At 46.4% G+C, this 25,689-nt stretch overlaps 1 protein-coding gene across 1 annotated transcript in view; it reads right to left on the bottom strand.

The window, feature by feature from the left end:
* RNF17 (ring finger protein 17) overlaps window positions 1-25,689 on the bottom strand; it is a 341,311-nt gene that overhangs the window by 207,225 nt on the left and 108,397 nt on the right. The window contains exon 12 of the mRNA XM_069759912.1: window positions 8,516-8,631. Within this exon, the coding sequence (XP_069616013.1) occupies window positions 8,516-8,631 (116 nt within the window). The remainder of the gene's footprint in view (window positions 1-8,515; window positions 8,632-25,689) is intronic.

Raw genomic sequence — 25,689 nt, forward strand, 5'->3', positions numbered from 1 at the left:
CGTGTGTGGCTTTGTGCCCATCGCGTTGCTGGAATCGTTGCCGTTAGGACCCCTAGGAGTGACATTGCGTTTCTCAGAGAGATAGTCTGTTGTAATTGGAATGACTCTACCCTCTGTTGGATAGATTGAACTTTCCTCTGTGGGAGGACACACTCCTGCTTGACTGAATCTAACACAATTCCGAGGAATTCTTGGGTTTGAGTTGGGACAAGCCTTGATTTTTTCAGGTTTATCATCCATCCTAAATTGGTCAGTACCTCCAGCACCCTTGCGGCCGCACTTTTGCAACTTTCTTTGTTTTTTGCGATTATCAAAAAATCGTCCAAATAGGGTACCAACATTATGTCTTCTTTCCTGACGAAAGATGCTACTTCGGAAATAATTTTTGTGAATATACGGGGCGCAATGGCTACCCCAAAAGGAAGACATTGATATTGTAGATGGACGGGGTTTTTTCCCAGATTTACCACCAATCTTAGGTATTGTTGGTGTTGGACGGCGATTGGCACATGGTAGTAAGCGTCTGTAAGATCGATCACCACCATGTAACAGTTTGGGTCGCGTCTGGTTTTGGTGTTAGAAATAAAGTGCTGTAGAACCCTTTCCCCATCTCTTGATGGGGTACTTCTACTAACACTCCTTTTTGCATGAGGAGATAAATTTCTCTTTCTAATATGGCCTGATTTTTTCCCCCCACCTGGGTCATTTTTACACGATTTGGTGGGAGGTTGGAGAATTTGAACTTTAGACCTTCTGACAACAAATTTGTTATCCAATGAGAAGCCGGCAGTGCTGCCCAGTGATGGACAAACCGCCGGAGTCTTCCCCCCAACCGGAATGCTGGCGTCACTGATTTTTGGGATCAGGCTTGGGGGGAGGTTTGTTGAAAAGGAATCCCCTTTCCTTTCGCTCTCTCCAGGGTCTGCCTCGACTAGACCTGTCATCTGATCGGCCGCGGGTCCCTCTATATCCACCACGAAAGGACGAACGAGAGGTATCCCATCGGCGCCTGGGAAAGGAAGGGGGTGGAAACCGCTTCTTTTTGTCCGACGCTTTCTCAAGGATTTCGTCTAGAGATTTGCCAAAAAGGTATTGCCCTTCACAGGGTACTCCGCAGAGTTTGACCTTTGATTGGAAGTCAGCCGTCCAAATTTTCAGCCATAATGTTCTCCTTCCTGAATTAGATAAGGCACACACGCGTGCGGCACTTCTAACTGAATCTATCGAGGCGTCTGCTAGGAATCTTGCGGCGCCTTGCAGAGAGGGCAATGCTTCCAGAAGCCTCTCTCTTGGGCATTTGTTTTTGATTTGGTCACTTAACTCCTCTAACCACTTGACCATAGCACGTGCCGTGCAAGTGGCAGCAACCCCGGGTTTAAATGACCATGTCGCTGCTTCCCAAGCAGACTTTAGAAAAGCATCTGCTTTTTTGTCGAGGGGGTCCCTTAGGGCTCCCATGTCTTCAAATGGTAACGCAACCCCCTTAGAAGTGCTGGCGATGGCTGCATCTAACTTAGGCGCCTTATCCCACTTCTCACAGACCTCCTCATCAAAGGGGTATTTGCGTTTTAATGCCTGAGGGACAGACATCTTTTTATTAGGCTTTTTCCACTCACGTTTTATTAATTTAATTATGTTATCATGGAAGGGGAAAAACTTTCGCTTCTTCTCCTCCAAGTTGCTAAACATGGTGTCTTGGATTGTCCGTGGTTCTCTAGGGGTCTCTACTCCCATAGTCGTTCTGACAAGTTTGAGCAGCTTTCCAATGTCCTCCGACTGAAAGCATGGGCGGCCATACTCCTCATCTGAGGAGTCTAAATCTGAGGCATCAGAGGGGGTTAAGGCTCCCGGCTCATCCCCTGAATCTACATCCGACCCTTGTTCACTTGTTGGGGGAGGGGGGGTCTCCTTTGTGTGATGTCTCAACTGTTCTTTAACTGTAGATTTAACTTCCTCCCGTATGATTGTTTTAATGTTTTGTAATAGGGAAGAAGATTCCTCCGCAACTGTTCTGTCAATACAGGGCTGGCAGATCTTTTTGTTGTATAGCCTAGGGAGTTTTTCTTTACATAGTGGACAGACCCTATTCTTTTGCTTGGAGGTGGCTTTCCCTTCCTACAAAACACAGTGTACAGGTATCAGTGTGTGCGTAGCTTGCCTTACAAAGGCACTCACCCCTCCAGGACCCTGGGTACCCCTGCAGCTTGAGTGTCTTCCGACATTTTAGGCGCAGGCATCAGCAGCTCCGGATCTACCGCTGGTTCGGTCATCTCCGTCTGAAGAGCAGGACCAGCGACTCCCCTTTGCTGCCGTATTTGATAGAGGAGCGGTGTGCGCGCCACTGGATCAGCTTCCGCCCGGAAGTGTCCAGCACATCGGCTCCCTCGGCGTGTGACGTCACTTCCTGCGACCGGAAGTCGTCATCCCTCACTTCGGCGCCAGCGTCAGTGAGGGACACGCCCCCGCAACCCCGGACCGGCCTCTTGCACAGAGCGGTCGCCGGGGAGTCCAGCGAGGAAAGGGATGGCGCGGACCCAGCAGCCCGACACCGGACAGCACCGCACGCGATGCCGCCGACTACGGCTGGCTTCCCCGCGGACCTCGGCCTCCGGACCGGACTCATCAGAGGGGGTATCCCTCCGGAGGTAGGAGCTCTGCGACAGGCGTCCACCTGCAGGAACAGGAAACCAAACTGAGGAGAGAGGGGCCGCCCCATTCTTATATCTCTGCTACAGGTTTCCTGTTCCTGGGGGCGGATGCCATCTCTCACGTGCGGCGCTGTCATGGTGAAGGGAAAAGCGTAGAGTTTGCTTTGTTCTGGCAGTGAAACAATCTGCCTCTGAAGTAGAGATTTTCAGCCACAGCCCGATGTGTCGGTTATCACTGCTGACGCTTCAGAGGCAGGACCAAGTACCACAGTTCCCCCACCCTACCACCACCGCTGTAGTATCATGACAGATAAAAAGGGGAAATTTGAGGGGAAAATTAACAGCCCCTGGGATAAAATTAGATAACGCCAACTTACCCCCTTTCATTTTTTCCAATAATTCGCTACCCCAGAAGTCCTACAATTGATTGCTCAACAAATCAATTTACATACCCGACAACATATCTCCCAAAAACCTACTATCTTTCAATCCCGTTCCCCCCAGAGGAGGAGGTTTGTCCTGAACCCAATTATGCCTCCAACATTGCCAAGCAAATCCAACGGGCGATAGTGGACTTGGAAGTTGGGAGCCCCCTACGACGACCTTCAGAGATGACGAATAGGGTATCAAAATGACTAGGAAGCAGTCCTTGAAAGGTAGACTCGCACAGCTCTGACCACATCCAGCTTGTGGAGGGACTATTCAAGAGGATGGACAGGAGAGGGGCAGAGAGAAGGACAATTTCTTCATTAATGTGAAATGAATAAACCACCTTAGGCAGGAAGGAAGGAGCAGGTCCGAGAACCTGATGTAAAATAAGGAACAGGGAACAGAATGACTGTGCAGCTAACTCAGACTCTCCTGACTAACGTAATGGCAACTAAACAGGCAACCTTCCATGACAGAAGAGAAGACGGAATGTCCTAAATGGGTTTAAAGGGAGGGAGCCGAAATGCGCCAAGAACAAGGCTAAGATCCCATGGATCTATCGGAGGATGATAAGGTGGTGCCAGGTGGGTGACTCCTTGAAGGAAAGTCTTCAGCTGGAGACAAGAAGCCAGGTTTCATTGGAAAAGAATCGACAGTGTGGAGACTTGACTCTTAAGGGTGCTGAGAGAGAGACCAGAGTAAAGACCTGATTGGAGAAAACTCAGGATGGAAGGGAGGGAAAAGGACATAGTGACCAAATTATTGTCCTCACTCCACCGAAAGAAGGCCTTCCAGTATCTGTGATAGATACGCGAGGATGCTGGTTTTCTCGCCTTAATCATGGTCTGAATGACCCGATGTTTTCCAGGCCATGCCGATAAAATCAAGAGACTGAATTCTCGTGGAAGAGGGGGCCTTGTGAGAGCAGATCTGGACGGTGTGGAAGCCTCCAAGGAACGTCCATGAACTAATCTGGCTGGTAATCTTGTTGGAGGCTTGGTCACGCCCGTGGCCTTTAAATAGTCATTCTGGACTTTGGGCGTCGCCGATTATAGCTTGTGTCTTGTGCCTGGTGATCTCGGTCTGGAGTGGTGGTCTAGGAGTTGAAGTATCGTATCTGGTGGTGTATTATCCTTTGTCATATTTCTCCTTCCTATTATTTGTGTTTATTTTTTCCCTGTGCACATTATAGTATTTTCCTGTGTGTCTGCGGCGTGGTGCGTTTTCAGTTTTCCCTGTCTGTACTTTCGGTGTAGGTTGGTGTGTGGTCTTATCACTGGGTGGCGGGTGGAGGTTTCAGCATAGGGCTGAAACAGGAGTTAGGGTCAGGCCTGGCGGCCCAGACAAGCACACCATCAGTGTAAATTCTGGGAGAGGGACAGACAGGATTTTCCCTAGTCTGAGGGATATCGCAGGGGCCTGGGTAATCAGCTTTAGGCTACCCAATACCCCCGTGACAATAAGGCAGCTGGAATTGGGACCGCAGGATTACTAGGGAATCGTAACCGATGGCTAGCGGTTCTCGGAATCTGGCAACAAACTGAGGCACCTTGTGGTTCATCCGAGACGCGATTAGGTTGACGTAGGGGTGCCCCATCTGACATGTCTGCTCAAAGACGGCGGAGTTGAGAGGCCACTCGCCAATGCGAGACTGACGACTCAGAAAATTGGCTGCCCAATTGTCCACCCTCAATATGTGTAAGGCTGATTTGGCGGGAACATGATGCTCCGACCACATTAGAATCCTTGCTACCTGCGCCATGACCTGTTTTCTGCGTGTCCTGACTTGAAGGTTTATGTAAGCCACGGCAGTGGCATTGTCCAACTGGATGCATACCGAATGACCTGCGTCACATGTCTGCCAGCGGCGAAGGGCAAATAAAACTGCCGTGATCTCCAGGAGATTGATGGGGAGAGCGGCCTCTTGAAAGTTCCGGCGACCGTGTGCTGTGTGATACAGGAAAACCGCTCCCCACCCGAGGAGCCTGGCGTCTCTGGTGCTTTCCCGCCATCGGAGAGGAAGGAAGGATTTCCCGTGCAGAATGGAGGCTAGATAGTCCACCATGTTAGAGACTACCTCACACTGAGAGGCTGCAGAATGGGACCATCCAGGAAAGTGGTCCTCTTGTCCCAAGGAGATAAGAGGGCCAGCTGAAGAAGATGGGTATGGAACTGGGCAAAGGGCATGGCCTCCATGGCAGCAATCATCTTCACCAGAATGGCCATGCAGAGTCGTAGTGGATGTGGACATGGGCGGTTTAGAGCACGGATCCTCTGGCGGAGAGAGGAAAACTCCCCTGGAAGGAAGTCTTTGCCTTGGACTGTGTCTAACAAACACCAGGTGCTGAACTTGGGTCAGGGAGGACTTCTCCCCGCTGACTATCCAGCCAAGACTGACAATAGTGTCCAGGGTGATCTAAAGACTCTGGTCGCAGTCTCAGAAGAATGGCCCCTTGATTAAAATATTGTCCAAATAAGGGATTAGGAGTATCCCCTTGGAAGGAAGGATGGCCATTACCGCTGCCATGACCTTCGTGAATACTCTGGGGGAGGAGGCCAGATCGAAGGGAAGAGCTGTGAATTGACAGTTGTCTCCCTGAATTGCAAACCGGATGAATCTCTGATGCTGAACACAAAACAGGAAGGTGCAGATATGAATCCTGAATGTCCACAGAGCAGAGAAATTCCCCTGGCTCCATGGAGGCGATTACCAAACGCAGGGACTCCATCCTGAAATGACGGATCCAAATGTGACTGTTCAATCGCTTCAGGTCCAGAATCGGACGGAGAGACCCGTCGTTCTTCGGGACTACAAAGACATTGGAATAAAACCCTGAAAAACGTTTTAGCAAGGGAACGGGTACAGTTACTCCTGTCTGTAGCAGGGAAGAGACGGCCTGAAGAATAACTGGGACCTGAGCCTGGATTCTCGGCGGACGAGACTGGAAGAAACGTCTTCCTGGGAGAGAAGAAAAGTCGATCTTGTAGCCCGAAGTCACGATCTATCTGACCCAGGTGTTGTCGACCACCGACAACCAGGCCTCCCGGAAAAGAAGAAGCCGGCCTTCCACCATGGAGAGACTCCAGCGTGAGGGAAACCAGTTACGCCAAGGAGAACCTGTTAGAGGGAGACCCTGATGGTTTGGAGGAGCAACCCTTTGGTCGCTAGTAGGGAGCTGGTTTGAAGAACGGCTTCCTCATCTCCCTTTGAGAGGGAGAACGGTCCTGATGGGAGAAGGTCCCTTAAGGAGAGAAAGGCCAAAAGGGACGAAACTGAAGCAATTTCTTCCTATTGAAAGGGCATTTTGGTTTAGGCTGGGGAAGGGAAGTGTGTCATGATATGTACTTTTTCCCTGTCCTAGATGTATGTATTAACTCATTTTCTCCATTAAAGCTCACGTTTCCACTGCTATATTGGGGTGAGTGATGCATATTTTCGCTCCATTGTTCATAAAAACCATAAGTAAGGCGCTGGGTGAGAAGGAGACAACTGTTGGTGCAATAGTAAGAAAATGGCAGAAATAAAAAATGACTGTCAATCAACATCGATCTAGGGCACCATGCAAAATCTCACCTTGTGGGTAATCCTTGATCATGAAGAAGGTGAGAGTTCAGCCTAAAACTACACAGGGGGAACTTGTTCATGAGCTCAAGGCAGCGGAGACCACAGACACCAAGAAAACCATTGGTAACACATTACGCCGTAAAGGTTTAAAATACTGCAGTGCCCGCAAGGTCCCCTGCTCAAGAAAGCACATCTGAAGTTTGCCAATGAACACCTGGATGATTCTGTGAGTTATTGGGAGAAGGTGCGGTGGTCAGATGAGACCAAAATTGAGCTCTTTGGCATTAACTCAACTCACCTTGTTTGGAGGAAGAGAAATGCTGCCTATGACCTAAAGAAAACCGTCCCCACTGTCAAGCATGGCGGCAGAAACCATATGTTTTGGGGGCGATTATCTGCTAAGGGCACAGGACTACTTAACCGCATCAATGGGAGAATGGATGGAGCCATGTACCGTAAAATCCTGAGTGACAACCTCCTTACCTTCGACAGGACAATGCAAATAAATTTATACAATGTGATTTTCTGGATTTTATTTTTGATATTCTATCTCTCAAAATTAATATTAACCGCTCTTAAAATTATAGAGTGTCCATGACGGTCACGAGGCAAACTTACAAAATCAGCATGGGATCAAGTACTTATTTTCATGTGTGCATGTGTGTGTGCGTGGGTAGGTAGGTATATATATATATATACACATATAATATGTTCTCACGATGTGCTTTTGATGCTGCATGTTTTACAGTTCTAGCAACGTGGATGGGATTAATAAAAATCTGATGCCAACGGTGCTTCTTTTTATTGCTGCGGAAACTGACTGGCGGTGCGTTATTCAAATGGCAGCATGTCAATTTCTCAGTTTGTCGGTTACACAATGTTTCCTGTGTGGATTTTCCCTATAGACTTACATTAGATGCAGAAAACCAGAAGGAAAAAAAGTGCATGTGTGTTTAAGGAAACGCATTAAAGACACATGTAATCCACACCTACGTATGTCAATATAGTTTTCCCAAAGCAGAAAACCAAAAGTATCAAACACAAAAAAGCATTATTAAAGCATGACACACCAGAGACGAAAAAACGCAGCGTTAAACAAGCATTAAAAACACATGTTAAAAAAACGCACACAAAACGCAATGAAAGTACACAGGTAACCCAATTTAAATAGGTTCAGAAATTTGGCAACATCAAAAATGCACCAAAAGTTAATAGTGGGAACTTAGTCGTAAGCTCCTTCACTGCGGCAGTTGAAAACCACACTCTGTAATATCTGTCCAATCTTATGGCTTTATCTCCCTATCTCCATTGCTGCGCTGTTGGCTCAAACATCCTTAAACTATCCAGAATCACCCAAAGATGGCTAATGCATTTCTTGCCTCAGCTTTGAAACAGTTTATGACAGTCACTATGGACTAGCTGCACTGTATCATTTGATATGATGGCTGCAAGGCATCATGCGATAGCCAAATGGCTGCCCCTGAGGTCAAGTGAGCCTTCTGCATCTGATGCAATCTAATTTTGTGCAAAATAGCACTAAGGCATTTTTTGATGATTCTTGTAAATCGATTTGCAAATTATTCAAATTCGTCGCTACTAAAATTCAACACAAGTTTGATTCATGCCAAATTCAATTTGCTAATCTCTAAAAGGAACATATTCTCAAAATGATTTGCCTTTTGTGTAGCAGTGCTTTATATGCTCTCTCCTTGATTTTCTTTTGATCAAAAGGTCACGCAATGTGCCTTACACCATTGCACTATGGAATAAGATAATGTATCGGTTTTAACTAGGGTGTTTCTTGACACAAGACTTAATATGTTAGTTAACATGTTCATTTTTATAGTGCTTTCTCATTATTGACAGTTTTTACCTTGATAGGTAATGCCATAAATTCTTCCTTCAAACTTCTCAAACCAGCAACATTAACTTTGAAAATATTTCCAAAGTCAACATACTTTACGACAGCTTCTTCGGCATTAGGTAAAGCTGGGGGATAAAAAAAAAAGTATTAAAATATCCAGCAGTTTATATCATATACTCAAACGGAGCAAAACCACATTGTGCTTCAAAACTATTTGTGAACATAGTCTCTAACAAAATATTAATCAATTTCTGCCAAATGATTTACTATATGCCATTTATTTTTATTCTTCAGTTTAAAAAAAAATAGTTAAGTAGTGGTATAAAAAGAAATACAAAACTAAATAAGTTAAATGCACGCATGGGCCAAGAAAAAAAACCAAAACAAATAAGTGAAGGTGCAAGTCCACCAGGCATACTGAAAAAGTAACACAATATTACACAAAGTCGAATCACATGTTTGGTATCAACACATCTATACAAGTCTGAGCTATGAAATCATAAAGTTATTAACTCATTAAGGTAAACAGTGTGGAAAAAAAAAAAAAAAAGACAGGATTCTGGGTACTCACCGAAAAAACTCTTTATCTGAGCCATCACTGGGGGACACAGGAAACCATGGATATATGCTGCTAAAACTAGGCAGAGAACAAGGCTAGAGTGAACCCATCGGCGGGATTGTGCACAGTAACCTACAGACACTGTCAGGTCGGCGACGTTATACTGAATAAAATGATACCTTGGTTGACGAAATCTTGTGATTGTTTAATCTTTATTTTCAGTTAATGAGATTCTCGTGCTCTGGGGCGGCCTGTGGGGGGTGGGCTGTATGTGGGGCTCTGCTTAGATTTACATCAGTATGTCTTATGACAGGTCACTTATCCCTCAGTAACCTGCCCCCTATTTTACATACTAAATATAATATGGTTTGGGGGAAAAAAATTCACATTCATCAGGTAGGTCCCGTTACTGTACAATGATTATGGGGATAATATGCATATTTTCTTTTTATTTACATATTGTTTTGTTTGGGAAAAAAAAAATCTGAAACAAAATTACGTCGATGCCTGCGCAGCAGCATCTATCTTGCTCAGTTAGATGCTACTGCGCAGGCGTCACCGTCAGCGCCATTGTGGCACACAAAAAAAAAAAAAATTAGGCGCCATCAAGATGGTGCCGATGCTGCCTGCACAGTAGCATCCATCGGTAAGATGCTACTGTGCAGGCGCCACCATCTTGATGGAGCCTAATTTTTTTTTCTGTCAAAATGATGCAGGCGCGGCCGCCAGCGCCAATTTGCTTGAGAGAGAAAAAAAAATTCTTAAAACAAAACTATGTGTGTAAATAAAACAAAAATATGCATATCCCCAGTATCATGCTATATAGCAGCCACTAGTGATGAGCGAATATACTCGTTACTCGAGATTTCCTGAGCACACTCGGGTGACTTCAGAGTATTTTTTAGTGCTCGGAGATTTAGTTTTCATCGCCACTGAATGATTTACATCTCTTAGTCAGCATAAGTACATGTGGGGGTTGCCTGGTTGCTAGGGAATCCCAACATGTAATCAAGCTGGCTAATAGCTGCAAATCATTCAGCTGAGGTGAGGAAAACAATCTCCGAGCACTAAAAAATACTTGGAGGACACCCGAGCGTGCTCAGGAAATCTCGAGTAACGAGTATATTCTCTCATCACTAGCAGGCACCTGTCTGATGAATGATTTTTTTTTTATCAAACCATATTATATTCAGTATGTAAATATGTAAAATGGGGGTCAGGTCACAGAGATCAGTGACCTGTCTTAAGCCATACAGATGAAAATCTAACATCACAAATCCACAACATGTGCACATAGCCTTAGGCCAGTCCAATTCTGTAAGCAGAACCTTCCTGTTCAAGTCGACGTCAAATGAAGCCAAGGCGAGAACCATGTGAAACTTGGAAAAGGTATGGACCGAGACCAGGAGGCAGCTGTAAGGCAGAGGCCCGACTACGAACAGCCCAAGAAACCCACACTACACATGTAGAGGGATAAGTGATCCAGAGTGGGAGCGTACGTTTCTTCACTTGGTACGCTACCATGATGGGAGAACAAATCCACCTGGCAGTGAAGGTCTTGGAAGCAGAGAGAACTCCTTCAGGAATCAGGAAAAAAGAGAAACCAAACGTCTGACGGATGCTGTATTGTACAGATGCAGAGCTCTGACAAGATCTATTTTGTGAGGAGACTACCCTAGAGGCTGAGAGGAAGCATGAAGTACTTCTTGAGATGAAAGGTAGACACTTCCTTAGGAACGGAGGATGGAACCAGACGTAGGACTAACCTTATCCTCACGGGCCACAAGGAAAGACTAATAGGAAGAGATGCAAGTTTGGAGACACATCTGATGGAGGCGATAGCTACAAGGAACGAAACATTCCAGAAAGGCAAGAGAGAAATATTGTGAATGGGTTCAAAGGGTGAATCCTGAAGAACTGGACAGGAGATTCCACAGCTCTAGGAGGAGAGATAGAGAGGGAAACAACTCCCTGTAGGAAAGTCCTGATTTGGCGACAAAGGCCAAGATTTTCTGGAAAAGGATTGAAAAAGGAGGAGACCTGACCTTTTAGGGGGTTGAAAGACAGATCGGAATCTAGGCCTAACTGTAAGAAGGCCAAAAGAGAGGCAATCGAAAAGACAGTGGCGTAAACAGATTGGTCTCGCACTATCAAATAAAAAAATACCTTCCAATTTAAAATGATAAATGCGGGAAGAAGACGTTTACCTCGCTTTAATCATGGTTTAAATAACCCGGTTGGGGAATCCAGAGGCTTACAGGGCTATGGCTTAGGCAGCCATGTCAAACTTGGAGAGTGTGAATTCTAGTGGAAGAGGTATGGAGAATCTGGGCGCCTCCAGGGAACATTACCAGGCTCTTCAGGGACAGTTTGTAAGGATGATCTCAGGAATGTTTATTGCGAAGCGAGCCGGGACGTTGAGTTCGGGCCAAAGTAGTATGCAGGATACCTCTGACAAGACTGTGATGCTCAGTATTCCGCCTTTGTGATTGTCGAAAAAGACGGCTGTGGCATTGTCCAGTGAATGGCACAGATATCCAGAAGTTGATACGAAGAAAGGATTCTTGGTCTTTCCACTGGCCTTGGGCTGTAAGCTCCTGGAAGACCACTCCTCAACCAAGGGGGCTTGCCTTCCTCACCACGACCGTTCACCAACTGGCAGAAAAGAAGTCACGTGATGTACGAATGGAGAGCAACTTCACCCAGTCAAGAGATTGGGTGGGGGAATTTATGGGCCGATTCAGGAATGCGACCGCCCTGTACAATTTTAAAAGGGTCAGCTGAAGAGAATGAGTATCGACTGAACAAATGGAATCCTTCCAATCCCACCACCATTTTGCCCAACACATGCAGAGATGAAGAGAGCAGGGTAAAGGTTACTTGAGAGACTGGATTTTGAGAAGGGCAAAGACTCTTTCCTTGGTAGGAAGAGCCCTGGCGTCAACCGTGTAGAGTTCCATACCTGGGAAAACAATGCATTGGGCCAGGATGAGGGACAAATTCAATATGTTGATGATCCAGCTGTGTTGAAACAAAGTATCGAGAATAAGTTAACTCTCGCAGCAGGCCTGGCAAGAGGGGTACTTGATAAGAAAGTCGTCCAGGAAAGGGATAGATTCTCTCTGGTTTGGAGTACAGACTAGACCGAGGCCTAAACCTTTGTAAAGACCCTGGGTATGGTGGGTAGGCCAAGACTGATAATGGGAGTTTTGAACTGCGAACCGGAGGATTCTCTGGTGACTTGCAAGATAGGAATGTGAAGGTAAGTATCCTGGTTGTCTACTGTGCAGAGGATCTCATCGGGTTCTATGGAGAAATCATAAAGCAGAGATTCAGTCTTTTCCATGGGACCTATGTTGAAAGCGGAGACTACATTCGAAAGGGTATAGAGGGTCACCCAGCCTTGAGATACAGAGTGAAACGATCGGTACCCTCCTTCTGTTGACCAAAAAAAAAAAAAGTGGAAATGGAAACTGAAGACTGGCCGCATGGTAAGCAAGGTAGAGCCAGCAGGAGAAGGGGCTCACATCTCAAAAAAGCTGAGGTTCTCTTGGGGAATTGGAGAGAATAGAAATAGTGACAAACTTGATGAGTTCCCTGTCTGCTAGGAGGTCGACTGGCCTAGCCTGTATAATCAGGTGCTCTCTTTAGAGACATCTGGTGACTTTAAATTGTCTTGATGCCAGACAGGCTACAGCCCTGAACAGAAAAAATCATGTATCCAGAAATGAGCCACCACACAACAGATTATCCCAATGTTGAGAGCTGCGGTCAGCTGTAATTAGAGAAAAACAGAGCTACTGACTCATAGGGCAATTCACTCTGCTCGGTCCAACAACTTCGTTGTAGGAACCACAGAGGGAAACCTGGCACACTGGGCAGACAGCTCTGCCAACCCAATAGCAGTGAAACTGGGCATGGGCACAAAGGCTGATCATGCGACCTGAAAGTGCAGAGTTAGCTGGCGGTTCCACACAGTGATTGACTGCCTGGGTGAGACTGCACTGAGCCTGAGAGATAAGCTCTGGGAGCGTACCAGACATGACAAGACACTGAAAAAGGATGCGTTCGGGGGCTTTGCAAAGGGCTGTGTACTGCCTCCGTTAAGCTCCGCATACTTCTGCATGCGTCCTGCGTACCTAATTGGGTACGCAGGACATGCGGATGTGTTTTGATGCGCCCTCCGACCGCACGGGAACGCAACAAGTTGCGTCTTCTGCGGACGGCAGGTGCGTCAAAACAACGCATCCGCATGTCCTGCGTACCCAATATTAAAGATGGGTACGCAGGACACATGCAAAAGTATGCGGAAGTAGGCAGAGCTTAACTGAGGATGTACACAGCCCTCCGCAAAGCCCCCGAATGCAAATGTGAAACCAGCCTTACTGGTAACTGAATTTTTGAGAACCCATGTCCGCACCATGAAAGAGGGGATCTGCCCTTCAAGGACAGGAAACATACAGGCATAAAGAGGTGGCACCTTTACCACGCATCAGTTGAAATACAAAGCACGAGAGGACCTCCCATGGTTATTGCAAATAAATACAAATCTTATTCGTATCGCTAATCACAACCCTAAATGTGAACCTATACACTAGCATAGAAATGCTCACCCACACGTGACTGGAGGGAATATAAGGGTGCCGTCATGGGTTCTGAAAAATCCCGTTAGAGGTAAGTAAGACATTATCGATCACCCATGACAGCACCGCGAGAGAATTACAGAAAAAGTAAGAATTTAGGAAGGGACCATGGCCGGGAGCACCCTTCTTAGAAAGGTGAGGTCTGAAGAGGAACCCATATCCAGTCGACAGGGTGGGCCATTTATATGGATACACTTAAATAAAATGGGAATGGTAGGTGATATCAACTTCCTGTTTGTGGCACATTAGTATATGGGAGAGGGAAAACTTTTCAAGATGGGTGATGACCATGGCGGCAATTTTGGATCCAACCTTATTTTTTTCAATGGTTAGAGGGTCATGTGCACACATCAAACTTATTGAGAATTTCACAAGAAAAACAATGGTGTGCTTGGTTTTAACGTAACTTTATTCTTTCAAGAGTTATTTACAAGTTTATGACCACTTATAAAATGTGTTCAAAGTGCTGCACATTGTGTTGGATTGTCAATGCAACCCTCTTCTCCCACTCTTGACACACTGATAGCAACACTGCAGATGAAATGCTAGCACAGGCTTCCAATATCCGCTGTTTCAGATGCTGCACATCTCGTATCTTCACAGCATAGATTATTGCCTTCAGATGACCCCAAAGATAAAAGTTCCTACATGAACAGTTTCCTGGAAAGTGGATTGGTCGTCGTGGGCCAGTTGAATGGCCACAAAGGTCTCCCGATCTGACCCCCTTAGACTTATCTTTGGGGTCATCTGAAACGAATACTGGAAGCCTGTGCTAGCATTTCTTCTGCGGTGCTGCTATCAGTGTGTCAAGAGTGAGAGAAGAGGGTTGCATTAACAATCCAACACAATGGAAAGCACTTTGAACACATTTTATAAGTTGTCATAAACTTGTGAATGACTCATGAAAGAATAAAGTTACGTTAAAACCAAGCACACCATTGTTTTTCTTGTGAAATTCTCAATAAGTTTGATGTGTCACATGACCCTCTTCCCACTGGAAAAAATAAAGTTGAATCCAAAATGGTCAACTTCAAAATGGCCGCCATGGTCACCACCCATCTTGAAAAGTTTTCCCCCTCCCATATATTAATGTGCCACAAACAGGAAGTTGATATCACCAACCATTCCAATTTTAATTAAGTTATATCCATATAAATGGCCCACCCTGTATAATGCTTATAGAAAGTGACAAGAGAAGACCAGGTTGCTGCCTCACAGATCTGCTTGATTGAGATGTCCGATCTCTCTGCCCAGGAGGTTGCCACGGCCCTTGTGAAGTTAGCCCTCTGATATTCTGGAACTACTTTGCCACTGGCAGAATAAGATATGGCCTCCCTAATACAACAAGCTTTTATGCGTTTGAAGCTTTAAGCCACCATCTGGGTCCCTGTAAGAACAAAAAAAAAACAAAAAAAACAACTCTTTTCCAGGAATCTGTAACATACAAGTACTTTAGTAGACATCTTCTGACGTCCAGCATGCAACGCTTCTCTTCCTTCTGATTTCCTCCCCCCCCCCAAAAAAAAAAGCATGAACCGCACCTACAAAAATCATACGTTCATCTAAAGCCGCTAGGCAAAAATTTATATAACTGAACATGAGGTTCTTGGTTTAACATTCTGATCAGACCGTATGAAGCCCACTGCCACGTCAAGGCAAACCTCGTAGTGGGTCCGACCGCCCTAACAGAGCAGAGCCGTGTGGCGCCCCACAGCACCTGTGCTGCAAGACTGAGTCCCCATGACTCCAGATCGCGCTGCCCCACCAGCACAAAGCCACACCAACGATGCCCGCCACACAGCACCCACACCAAAATGAAAGGAGCACTGAAACTCACCTTCCTCCAGCTCTTCAGTGAGCCAAAATGGGCTAGACCCCTTAAGTGCAGTCTCCTACTAAATAAAATCACCTGTGCTAAATGGGAGGAGTGCTGGTCCAAGAAAGAGACAAGAACATGCTTTGTACAAAAAAAAAAAAAAAAAAAGAGCAGCACCTCATGTTCAGTTATATATATATATATATATATATATATATATATATATATATATATATATATATATATATATATATATATATATATATATATATATATATATATATATATATATAGATTTTTGCTGAAGCATTAGATCATTGTATGATTTTTGGAGGTGCTGTCCTTTCTCTTTTTGAGCATATTGCATGTTCTGTCTTTTTCTTCGGATGTGCACTCCTCCCATTTGGCACAGGTGATTTTAATTATCTGGAGACTGCAAAGTAAGGGGTCTAACCCATTTTTTCTCACACTGAAAAGCTGGAGGAAGGCGAGTTTCATTACTCCTTTCATTTGGTGTGGGTGCTGTGTGGTGGCCATTGTTGCTGCGGCTCTGTGCTGGTGGGGCGGCGCAGTCTGGAGTCATGGGGACTCCGTCTTGCAGCATGGGTGCTGTAGGGCACCGGGCCGTCTGCCCTGCTGGGGCATTGCCGCTGTGGCTCCGCTCCATTAGGGCGGTAGGACCCACTACGAGGTTCGCCGTGACGTGGCTCTGGGCTTCATACAGTCTGATCAGAATGTTAAACTAAGAACCTCATGTTCAGTTATATATATTTTTGCCGAGAGGAGCTGTCCTCTCTCTTTTTGAGCATCTTCCTTCTGATTATTTGGGCTAGCACAAAAGGAAGGAAGAATTATCTCTTGTCAGTTGTGAAACCGGGATGCCACTTTATGTAAAGTAGGATGGATCTGGCTTCAAAATGACTGTCTTCCAGAAACTGAATTAATGGTGAGACACTAGAAAGGGCCTGACTTGTCACAGTGACCCTTTGGGCAGATGTTAAAGCCACCAGCAGTGCTGTTTTCAGGGAAAGAATTTTTACTGATGCTAAATCAATGGGCTTGAATGGTGAATCTCTCATGGCTGTTAAGACTAGGCTTAAATCACATGGCACTACAGTTTCTTTTAAGATACACCTGGATCAAGATAAAGCCCTAATAACTCTACATGCTTAATAATTCTGTGACAGATCAGATATACAAGGCCCACAGAGCTGACACTTGGACCTTGAGGGTGCTGGGGGATAGGCCAAGTTCAAGTGCCTCTGCAGAAACCCCTGTACCTGACCTAATGGAGCCCTATCCTCAATCCTTTCTCCCGAGGCAGTCAAATTTTCTCCATGTTCTGGCATAAATTCTAGTTGTGGAAACCGTTCTACTTTGGAGTGGTGACAAGATTGGGATGGAAACCCTTTCCTATAAACAGTGCCCTCAAATTCCACGCTTTCAAATGAAGGCTTGTTACTCGTGGATGGTAAACTGGTCCCTGAGAGAGGAGATTCTGAAACTCCGGGAGGACCGAGGGATCTGTGATCGACTTCGTCCTCAACAATGAGAACCATGGTCTGTTGGGCCAAAAAGGGGGCGATTAAAATAATCTGCTCTGATCTTCTTTACTAGCAGGATCATCGAAGGAAAAGCGTATGTCAGGTTGAACTTTCATGGAACTAAGAAGGCATCTACCCTTTGGGGATCTTGACTGGGGTTCAGTGAACAGAAATGTTTCACCTTACTGATCAGCCTGCCTATATGAAGATCTGTTGAAGACAGGAGATGACTTTCCACTAGATGGAATAAGCGATCTGTCATGTCCATTAAGAGCCTGTGTGAAGGAACAAATTAAGATTCTCCATTTTGTGCTAGATTCTCCATTTTGTGCTTTGACTCCATTTTCTTGTTGGTTAAAGATAAATTCTGTTTAATTAGGTAAAAGGTTACAGCTGCCATGAAGTAACTTTATTTTGTTTTTCACAAGCCTGTTATTCAACTAGGCTATGGTTCATAATTGGTATAAAGACCTTGAGTGTTCTAACTCGAGCCAGATAAGAGACTCGGGGGTGCATCGCTATACAAGACTTTGAGACACCTGTTAATATGTTCTTTTATGCCAAAAAGACACGACTATATATGTAGTTTCTGTATTTTCCTGTATTCTCATGGGTTATGTTTTTCCTGCATTCTTATAGGTTAAGAACTGTGAGCGTGTTCTTATGCGGATTGGTTGAAGTATAATTTCTATGACTATGAAAAGTCATACACAATAAACGGGGGCTCAGAGATTTGCTCGATCCCCCATACAGAGGCACGTGTCTCTGTCTGGTCATTTTCAGTTGCCGGCAACGCCCTGTAGATTAATTTGGAAATAACTGAGTCAACCGTGAAGGATCAATTTAGATCCTCCCTCAACAGCTTGGCGCCCGAAACGTGGGGCCCCAAACAGGAACGCCTCTGCCCCCGGAGGACAAGACAAAGGACCCTCGGACCGGACACAGGCACTGGAAAATTGGGATTGATCATCCCCCACAACAACCACGGTAAGTTGGCAGTTATACTGTCCAGACTGGCCGTTTGGTGTTTTCCTGTGTTTGTGCTGCAAAGAGGATCTGAGGTTTGTCCCCGATGGTGGGGTGATTTTTGGGTGGAATCATATAGAGGTGTAGTTCCTGTCATGCCGTTGCTGCCGCCGCCTCTCCCCACTGCAGCTCGCCGGGTGCGCGCGCGTGTCGCATTCAGCTCTGCGCATGCGCACATCTGATTCCTCTGTTGGCGCTCTTTCCTGTCCTCTCCGTCATCCTGGAGGACTGTAACCCGGAAGTAGCTCCCATGCTGCTATGTAAACTGCTTCCTGCTGCTTCTCTGTGCCTGATGTTCATTTGTGTTTACAAGTGCTTCTGGCCACCTGTGGTCTCTGTGCGTTCCTAGCTCTCTGACTTTGGGTGTCCCCCGCCCTCTGCAGTGCCTGCCTGTTTCCTGTGTTCCTGCCTTGTTCCTTCAGTTCCTTTTCCTCTGCGGTACCTGCCCGGCTCCTATATCTTTTCCTTGCTCCCGTCAGCCTCAGTGTCTCCATATTGTCCTGCCAGCCTCCGTGCCTCCGTAGCGTTCCCATCTTCTCCCTTGTCTCAGTAGTTCCTTTCTGTTCCCTCTTTCCCTTTGTGCCTGCTGTGTACCCATCTGATCTCAGTCAACCCTCCAGCTTCCGTGGCGATAGTCCCTCACGGGCCTGCCCCTAACTCTCCCTGTATAGGGGGCGGTCCACCTGGTCAGCTCGTCCGAGAGGGGTTCCTCATCACGGTCCAGTGGGTCCACTCTCCATTTTTCACTGTTTTGAATCTACATGCTCTAATAGGACTGCACTCAGGTGACATCCGAGTGCAGCCAGATTCTTACAGCGTCACAGTAACATCAGGCCATGGACCCCGCTGGAGTCTCCGCCATTCAAAAGGAGTTACTCTTTTTGCGTGAAAACCAGACTAGGATCATGTCATTTTTAAAGAATATGGAGTCTCGCCTAGCGGCTTTACAGCCTTCTGATCCTGGTATTGCTCTGCAGTTGGCTGCCCTTCAGCAGGAGCTAGGTCAACAACGGGACACTCGGTCCCATATTTTGAATTTTATGGCCTCCATTAATGATCGGCTTCTCTCCCTCCAGAATGTGGCCTCTGTTTCCACTCCTGTCTCTGCGCCACAACCCTCGCCCCGACTTGCTAGACCTCCTCGGTATGGTGGGGATTCTAAAGCGTGCCGCGGCTTTCTTAATCAATGCCAGTTGCATTTTGAATTGTCTCCGCTACTTTATCCTACCGACCGAGCTAAGGTTGCTTTTATAGTATCCCATTTGGAGGGTGAGGCTTTGGCGTGGGTTAATCCCCTCTGGGAGCGTGATGATCCTTTGGTCTCCCAACTCAATCCGTTCCTGGATACCTTCCGTAAGGTTTTTGATGAACCTGGTCGTCTGGTCTCTACCACTGAGTCCCTCTTTAACCTTTACCAGGGTACTCTCACAGTAGCCCAGTACGCCATCCGTTTCCGGACTCTGTCCTCAGACCTTGGGTGGAAAAATGAGGCTTTGGTTGGAGCGTTTTGGCGTGGTTTGTCTTCACGAATTAAGGATGAGTTGGCGGGACAGGACACTCCCACCTCTTTGGATGATCTTATCTCCTTGGCCATACGCATTGATCTGCGCTTTCAGGAGCGCACTCGTGAGCTTGCCAGAGAGAGGAGACCACTTCGCCAGACCACTGTTGCTCGAGGGACTTCTTTTTCTCAAGCAGCCCCGGTGGCTTCTTCATCTTCTATTGAACCCATGCAGGTCGATCGCCTTAAGTCTTCTGAGCAACGCCGCAAGGAGAGACTCGCACAAGGTCTTTGTTTTTACTGTGGCAGTGCCTCTCATCTCTTACGCGCTTGTCCTCAGAAGCCGGGAAACGCATCCGCCTAGGACAGGTAAGAGAGGCCTTCCTAGGTGGTTATGATTACTCTCCGCCTCTGGTTTTGTCTGTTATTCTACATTTAGGTTCCCGTCACTTTTCTCTGGAGGCTTATGTTGATTCAGGAGCGGCTGGGAACTTTGTTCAGCTCGAGGTTGTTAACAGGCTTGGGATACCTGTTAGACCCTTGGAGACTCCTAGACAAATAGCTTCCGTCGATGGTCAGCCTTTGCGGGAGACAGTCAACTTGGTTACGGAGGAAGTCGAACTTCAGATTGGAGCTCTTCATCGTGAGAAACTGGCCTTTTATGTTTTACCTTCTTTGTCTCATTCTTTCCTTTTGGGTCTTCCTTGGTTGAGAGATCACGAACCCACGCTGGACTGGCGTACTGGAGATGTTCTACGGTGGGGACAGTCTTGTCTGAACAGGTGCCTGCTTCCCGTCAAGCCTGCATCCTCCTCTCGGTCTGCTTCGGAATCCGTGGGAATTCCTCCTGCCTATTGCGCTTTCTCGGACGTCTTTAACAAGAAGGAAGCGGAGATTTTGCCGCCGCACCGCTCTTATGACTGCCCGATAGACCTTGTTCCTGGTTCTACTCCACCTAGGGGTCGTATTTACCCATTGTCTCCTACCGAGACTCAAGCCATGTCCGAATATATTCAAGAGAATCTGGCCAGAGGCTTCATTCGAAAGTCTTCCTCACCTGCAGGAGCTGGGTTCTTCTTCGTTAAAAAGAAGGACGGTGTTATGTAGGCAATCCAGTGACACAGTGTGCCAGCAATCAGAGCACATACAGTGATTTGATAATAACCCAAAAACAATAGAACGAGCTCTGAGACGTGGAATCTCTGTAGACCGCAATACCTGAACCTATCCTAAACACAACTAAAGGCAGCTGTGGATTGCGCCTGTCACTACCTATGCAACTCGGCACAGCCTGAGGAGCTGACTAGCCTGAAGATAGAAAAACAAGCCTGACTTGCCTCAGAGAAATACCCCAAAGGAAAAGGCAGCCCCCCACATATAATGACTGTTAGCAAGATGAAAAGACAAACGTAGGGATGAAATAGATTCAGCAAAGTGAGGCCCGATATTCTAGATAGAGCGAGGATAGCAAAGAGAACTTTGCAGTCTACAAAAAACCCTAAAGCAAAAAACCACGCAAAGGGGGCAAAAAGACCCACCGTGCCGAACTAAAGGCACGGCGGTGCACCCTTTGCGTCTCAGAGCTTCCAGCAAAAACGAATAGACAAGCTGGACAGAAAAAGTAGCAACAAAAGCAAAGAAACACTTATCTAAGCAGAGCAGCAGGCCACAGGAAAGATCCAGAAGCTCAGGTCCAACACTGGAACATTGACAAGGAGCAAGGAAGACAGAATCAGGTGGAGTTAAATAACAAAGCAGCCAACGAGCTCACCAGAACACCTGAGGGAGGAAGCTCAGAAGCTGCAGTACCACTTGTGACCACAGGAGTGAATTCAGCCACAGAATTCACAACAGTACCCCCCCCTTGAGGAGGGGTCACCGAACCCTCACCAGAGCCCCCAGGCCGACCAGGATGAGCCACATGAAAGGCACGAACAAGATCTGGAGCATGGACATCAGAGGCAAAAACCCAGGAATTATCTTCCTGAGCATAACCCTTCCATTTAACCAGATACTGGAGTTTCCGTCTAGAAACACGAGAATCCAAAATTTTCTCCACAATATACTCCAATTCCCCCTCCACCAAAACCGGGGCAGGAGGTTCAACAGATGGAACCATAGGTGCCACGTATCTCCGCAACAACGACCTATGGAATACATTATGTATGGAAAAGGAGTCTGGGAGGGTCAGACGAAAAGACACAGGATTGAGAATCTCAGAAATCCTATACGGACCAATAAAACGAGGTTTAAATTTAGGAGAGGAAACCTTCATAGGAATATGACGAGAAGATAACCAAACCAGATCCCCAACACGAAGTCGGGGACCCACACGGCGTCTGCGATTAGCGAAAAGTTGAGCCTTCTCCTGGGACAAGGCCAAATTGTCCATTACCTGAGTCCAGATCTGCTGCAACCTGTCCACCACAGAATCCACACCAGGACAGTCCGAAGACTCAACCTGTCCTGAAGAGAAACGAGGATGGAACCCAGAATTGCAGAAAAATGGAGAGACCAAGGTAGCCGAGCTGGCCCGATTATTAAGGGCGAACTCAGCCAACGGCAAAAAGGACACCCAATCATCCTGGTCTGCAGAAACAAAACATCTCAGATATGTCTCCAAGGTCTGATTGGTTCGTTCGGTCTGGCCATTAGTCTGAGGATGGAAAGCCGAGGAAAAAGACAGGTCAATGCCCATCCTGCCACAAAAGGCTCGCCAAAACCTCGAAACAAACTGGGAACCTCTGTCAGAAACAATATTCTCAGGAATGCCATGCAAACGAACCACATGCTGGAAGAACAAAGGCACCAAATCAGAGGAGGAAGGCAATTTAACCAAGGGCACCAGATGGACCATTTTAGAAAAGCGATCACAGACCACCCAAATGACCGACATCTTTTGAGAAACGGGAAGGTCAGAAATGAAATCCATCGAAATATGTGTCCAAGGCCTCTTTGGGACCGGCAAGGGCAAAAGCAACCCACTGGCACGTGAACAGCAGGGCTTAGCCCTAGCACAAATCCCACAGGACTGCACAAAAGCACGCACATCCCGTGACAGAGATGGCCACCAGAAGGATCTAGCCACTAACTCTCTGGTACCAAAGATTCCTGGATGACCAGCCAGCACCGAACAATGAAGTTCAGAGATAACTTTACTAGTCCACCTATCAGGGACGAACAGTTTCTCGGCCGGACAACGATCAGGTTTATTAGCCTGAAATTTCTGCAACACTCGCCGCAAATCAGGAGAGATGGCAGACACAATGACTCCTTCCTTGAGGATACTCGCCGGCTCAGATAACCCCGGAGAGTCGGCCACAAAACTCCTAGACAGAGCATCCGCCTTCACATTTTTAGAGCCCGGAAGGTACGAAATCACAAAATCAAAACGAGCAAAAAATAACGACCAACGGGCCTGTCTAGGATTCAAGCGCTTGGCAGACTCGAGATAAGTAAGATTCTTATGATCAGTCAATACTACCACGCGATGCTTAGCTCCCTCAAGCCAATGACGCCACTCCTCGAATGCCCACTTCATGGCCAGCAACTCTCGGTTGCCCACATCATAATTACGCTCAGCAGCAGAAAATTTCCTGGAAAAGAAAGCACATGGTTTCAACACTGAGCAACCAGAACCTCTCTGTGACAAAACCGCCCCTGCTCCAATCTCAGAAGCATCAACCTCGACCTGGAACGGAAGAGAAACATCTGGTTGACACAACACAGGGGCACAGCAAAAACGACGCTTCAACTCCTGAAAAGCTTCCACGGCAGCAGAAGACCAATTAACCAAATCAGCACCCTTCTTGGTCAAATCGGTCAATGGTCTGGCAATGCTAGAAAAATTACAGATGAAGCGACGATAAAAATTAGCAAAGCCCAGGAATTTCTGCAGACTTTTCAGAGATGTCGGCTGAGTCCAATCCTGGATGGCCTGGACCTTAACCGGATCCATCTCGATAGTAGAAGGGGAAAAGATGAACCCCAAAAATGAAACTTTCTGCACACCGAAGAGACACTTTGATCCCTTCACGAACAAGGAATTAGCACGCAGTACCTGGAAAACCATTCTGACTTGCTTCACATGAGACTCCCAATCATCAGAGAAGATCAAAATGTCATCCAAGTAAACAATCAGGAATTTATCCAGATACTCACGGAAAATGTCATGCATAAAAGACTGAAAAACAGATGGAGCATTGGCAAGTCCGAACGGCATCACCAGATACTCAAAATGACCCTCGGGCGTATTAAATGCCGTTTTCCATTCATCTCCCTGCCTGATTCTCACCAGATTATACGCACCACGAAGATCTATCTTCGTGAACCAACTAGCCCCCTTAATCCGAGCAAACAAGTCAGATAATGGCAAGGGATACAGAAATTTAACAGTGATCTTATTAAGAAGGCGGTAATCAATACACGGTCTCAGCGAACCATCCTTCTTGGCTACAAAGAAGAACCCTGCTCCCAGTGGTGATGACGATGGGCGAATATGTCCCTTCTCCAGGGATTCCTTCACATAACTGCGCATAGCGGCGTGTTCGGGCACGGATAAATTAAATAATCGACCTTTAGGGAATTTACTACCAGGAATCAAATTGATAGCACAATCACAATCCCTATGCGGAGGTAGAGCATCGGACTTGGGCTCTTCAAATACATCCTGATAATCAGACAAGAACTCTGGGACCTCAGAAGGGGTGGATGACGAAATCGACAAAAATGGAACATCACCATGTACCCCCTGACAACCCCAGCTGGACACCGACATGGAATTCCAATCCAATACTGGATTATGGGTTTGTAGCCATGGCAACCCCAACACGACCACATCATGCAGATTATGCAACACCAGAAAGCGAATAACTTCCTGATGTGCAGGAGCCATGCACATGGTCAGCTGGGCCCAGTATTGAGGTTTATTCTTGGCCAAAGGTGTAGCATCAATTCCCCTCAATGGAATAGGACACCGCAAAGGCTCCAAGAAAAACCCACAACGTTTAGCATAATCCAAATCCATCAGATTCAGGGCAGCGCCCGAATCCACAAACGCCATGACAGAAAACGACGACAAAGAGCATATCAAGGTAATGGACAGAAGGAATTTGGACTGTACAGTACCAATGACGGCAGACCTAGCGGACCGCTTAGTGCGCTTAGGACAATCAGAAATAGCATGAGTGGAATCACCACAGTAGAAACACAGACCATTCAGACGTCTGTATTCCTGCCGTTCAACTCTAGTCATAGTCCTATCGCACTGCATAGGCTCAGGTTTAACCTCAGGCAGTACCGCCAAATGGTGCACAGATATACGCTCGCGCAAGCGTCGACCGATCTGAATGGCCAAAGACAAAGACTCATTCAAACCAGCAGGCATAGGAAATCCCACCATGACATCCTTAAGAGCCTCAGAGAGACCCTTTCTGAACAAAGCTGCCAGCGCAGATTCATTCCACTGAGTGAGTACTGACCATTTCCTAAATTTCTGACAATATACTTCTATATCATCCTGACCCTGGCACAAAGCCAGCAAATTTTTCTCAGCCTGATCCACTGAATTAGGCTCATCGTACAGCAATCCGAGCGCCAGGAAAAACGCATCGACACTACTCAATGCAGGGTCTCCTGGCGCAAGAGAAAATGCCCAGTCTTGAGGGTCGCCGTGCAAAAAAGAAATAATAATCAAAACCTGTTGAATAGGATTACCAGAAGAATGAGGTTTCAAGGCCAGAAATAGCTTACAATTATTTTTGAAACTTAGAAACTTAGTTCTATCTCCAAAAAACAAATCAGGAATAGGAATTCTTGGTTCTAACATAGATTTCTGATCAATAGTATCTTGAATCTTTTGTACATTTATAACAAGATTATCCATTGAAGAGCACAGACCCTGAATATCCATGTCCACACCTGTGTCCAGAATCACCCAAATGTCTAGGGGGAAAAAAAAAATGAACACAGAGCAGAAAAAAAAAAAAAAATGATGTCAGAACTTTTTCTTTCCCTCTATTGAGAATCATTAGTTTGGCTCCTTGTACTGTTATGTTTGCTAATGACAGGTGTTATGAAGGCAATCCAGAAACAC

The sequence above is a fragment of the Ranitomeya imitator genome, chromosome 3, assembly GCF_032444005.1.
Source record: "Ranitomeya imitator isolate aRanImi1 chromosome 3, aRanImi1.pri, whole genome shotgun sequence".
In the NCBI taxonomy this organism is placed as follows: domain Eukaryota; kingdom Metazoa; phylum Chordata; class Amphibia; order Anura; family Dendrobatidae; genus Ranitomeya; species Ranitomeya imitator.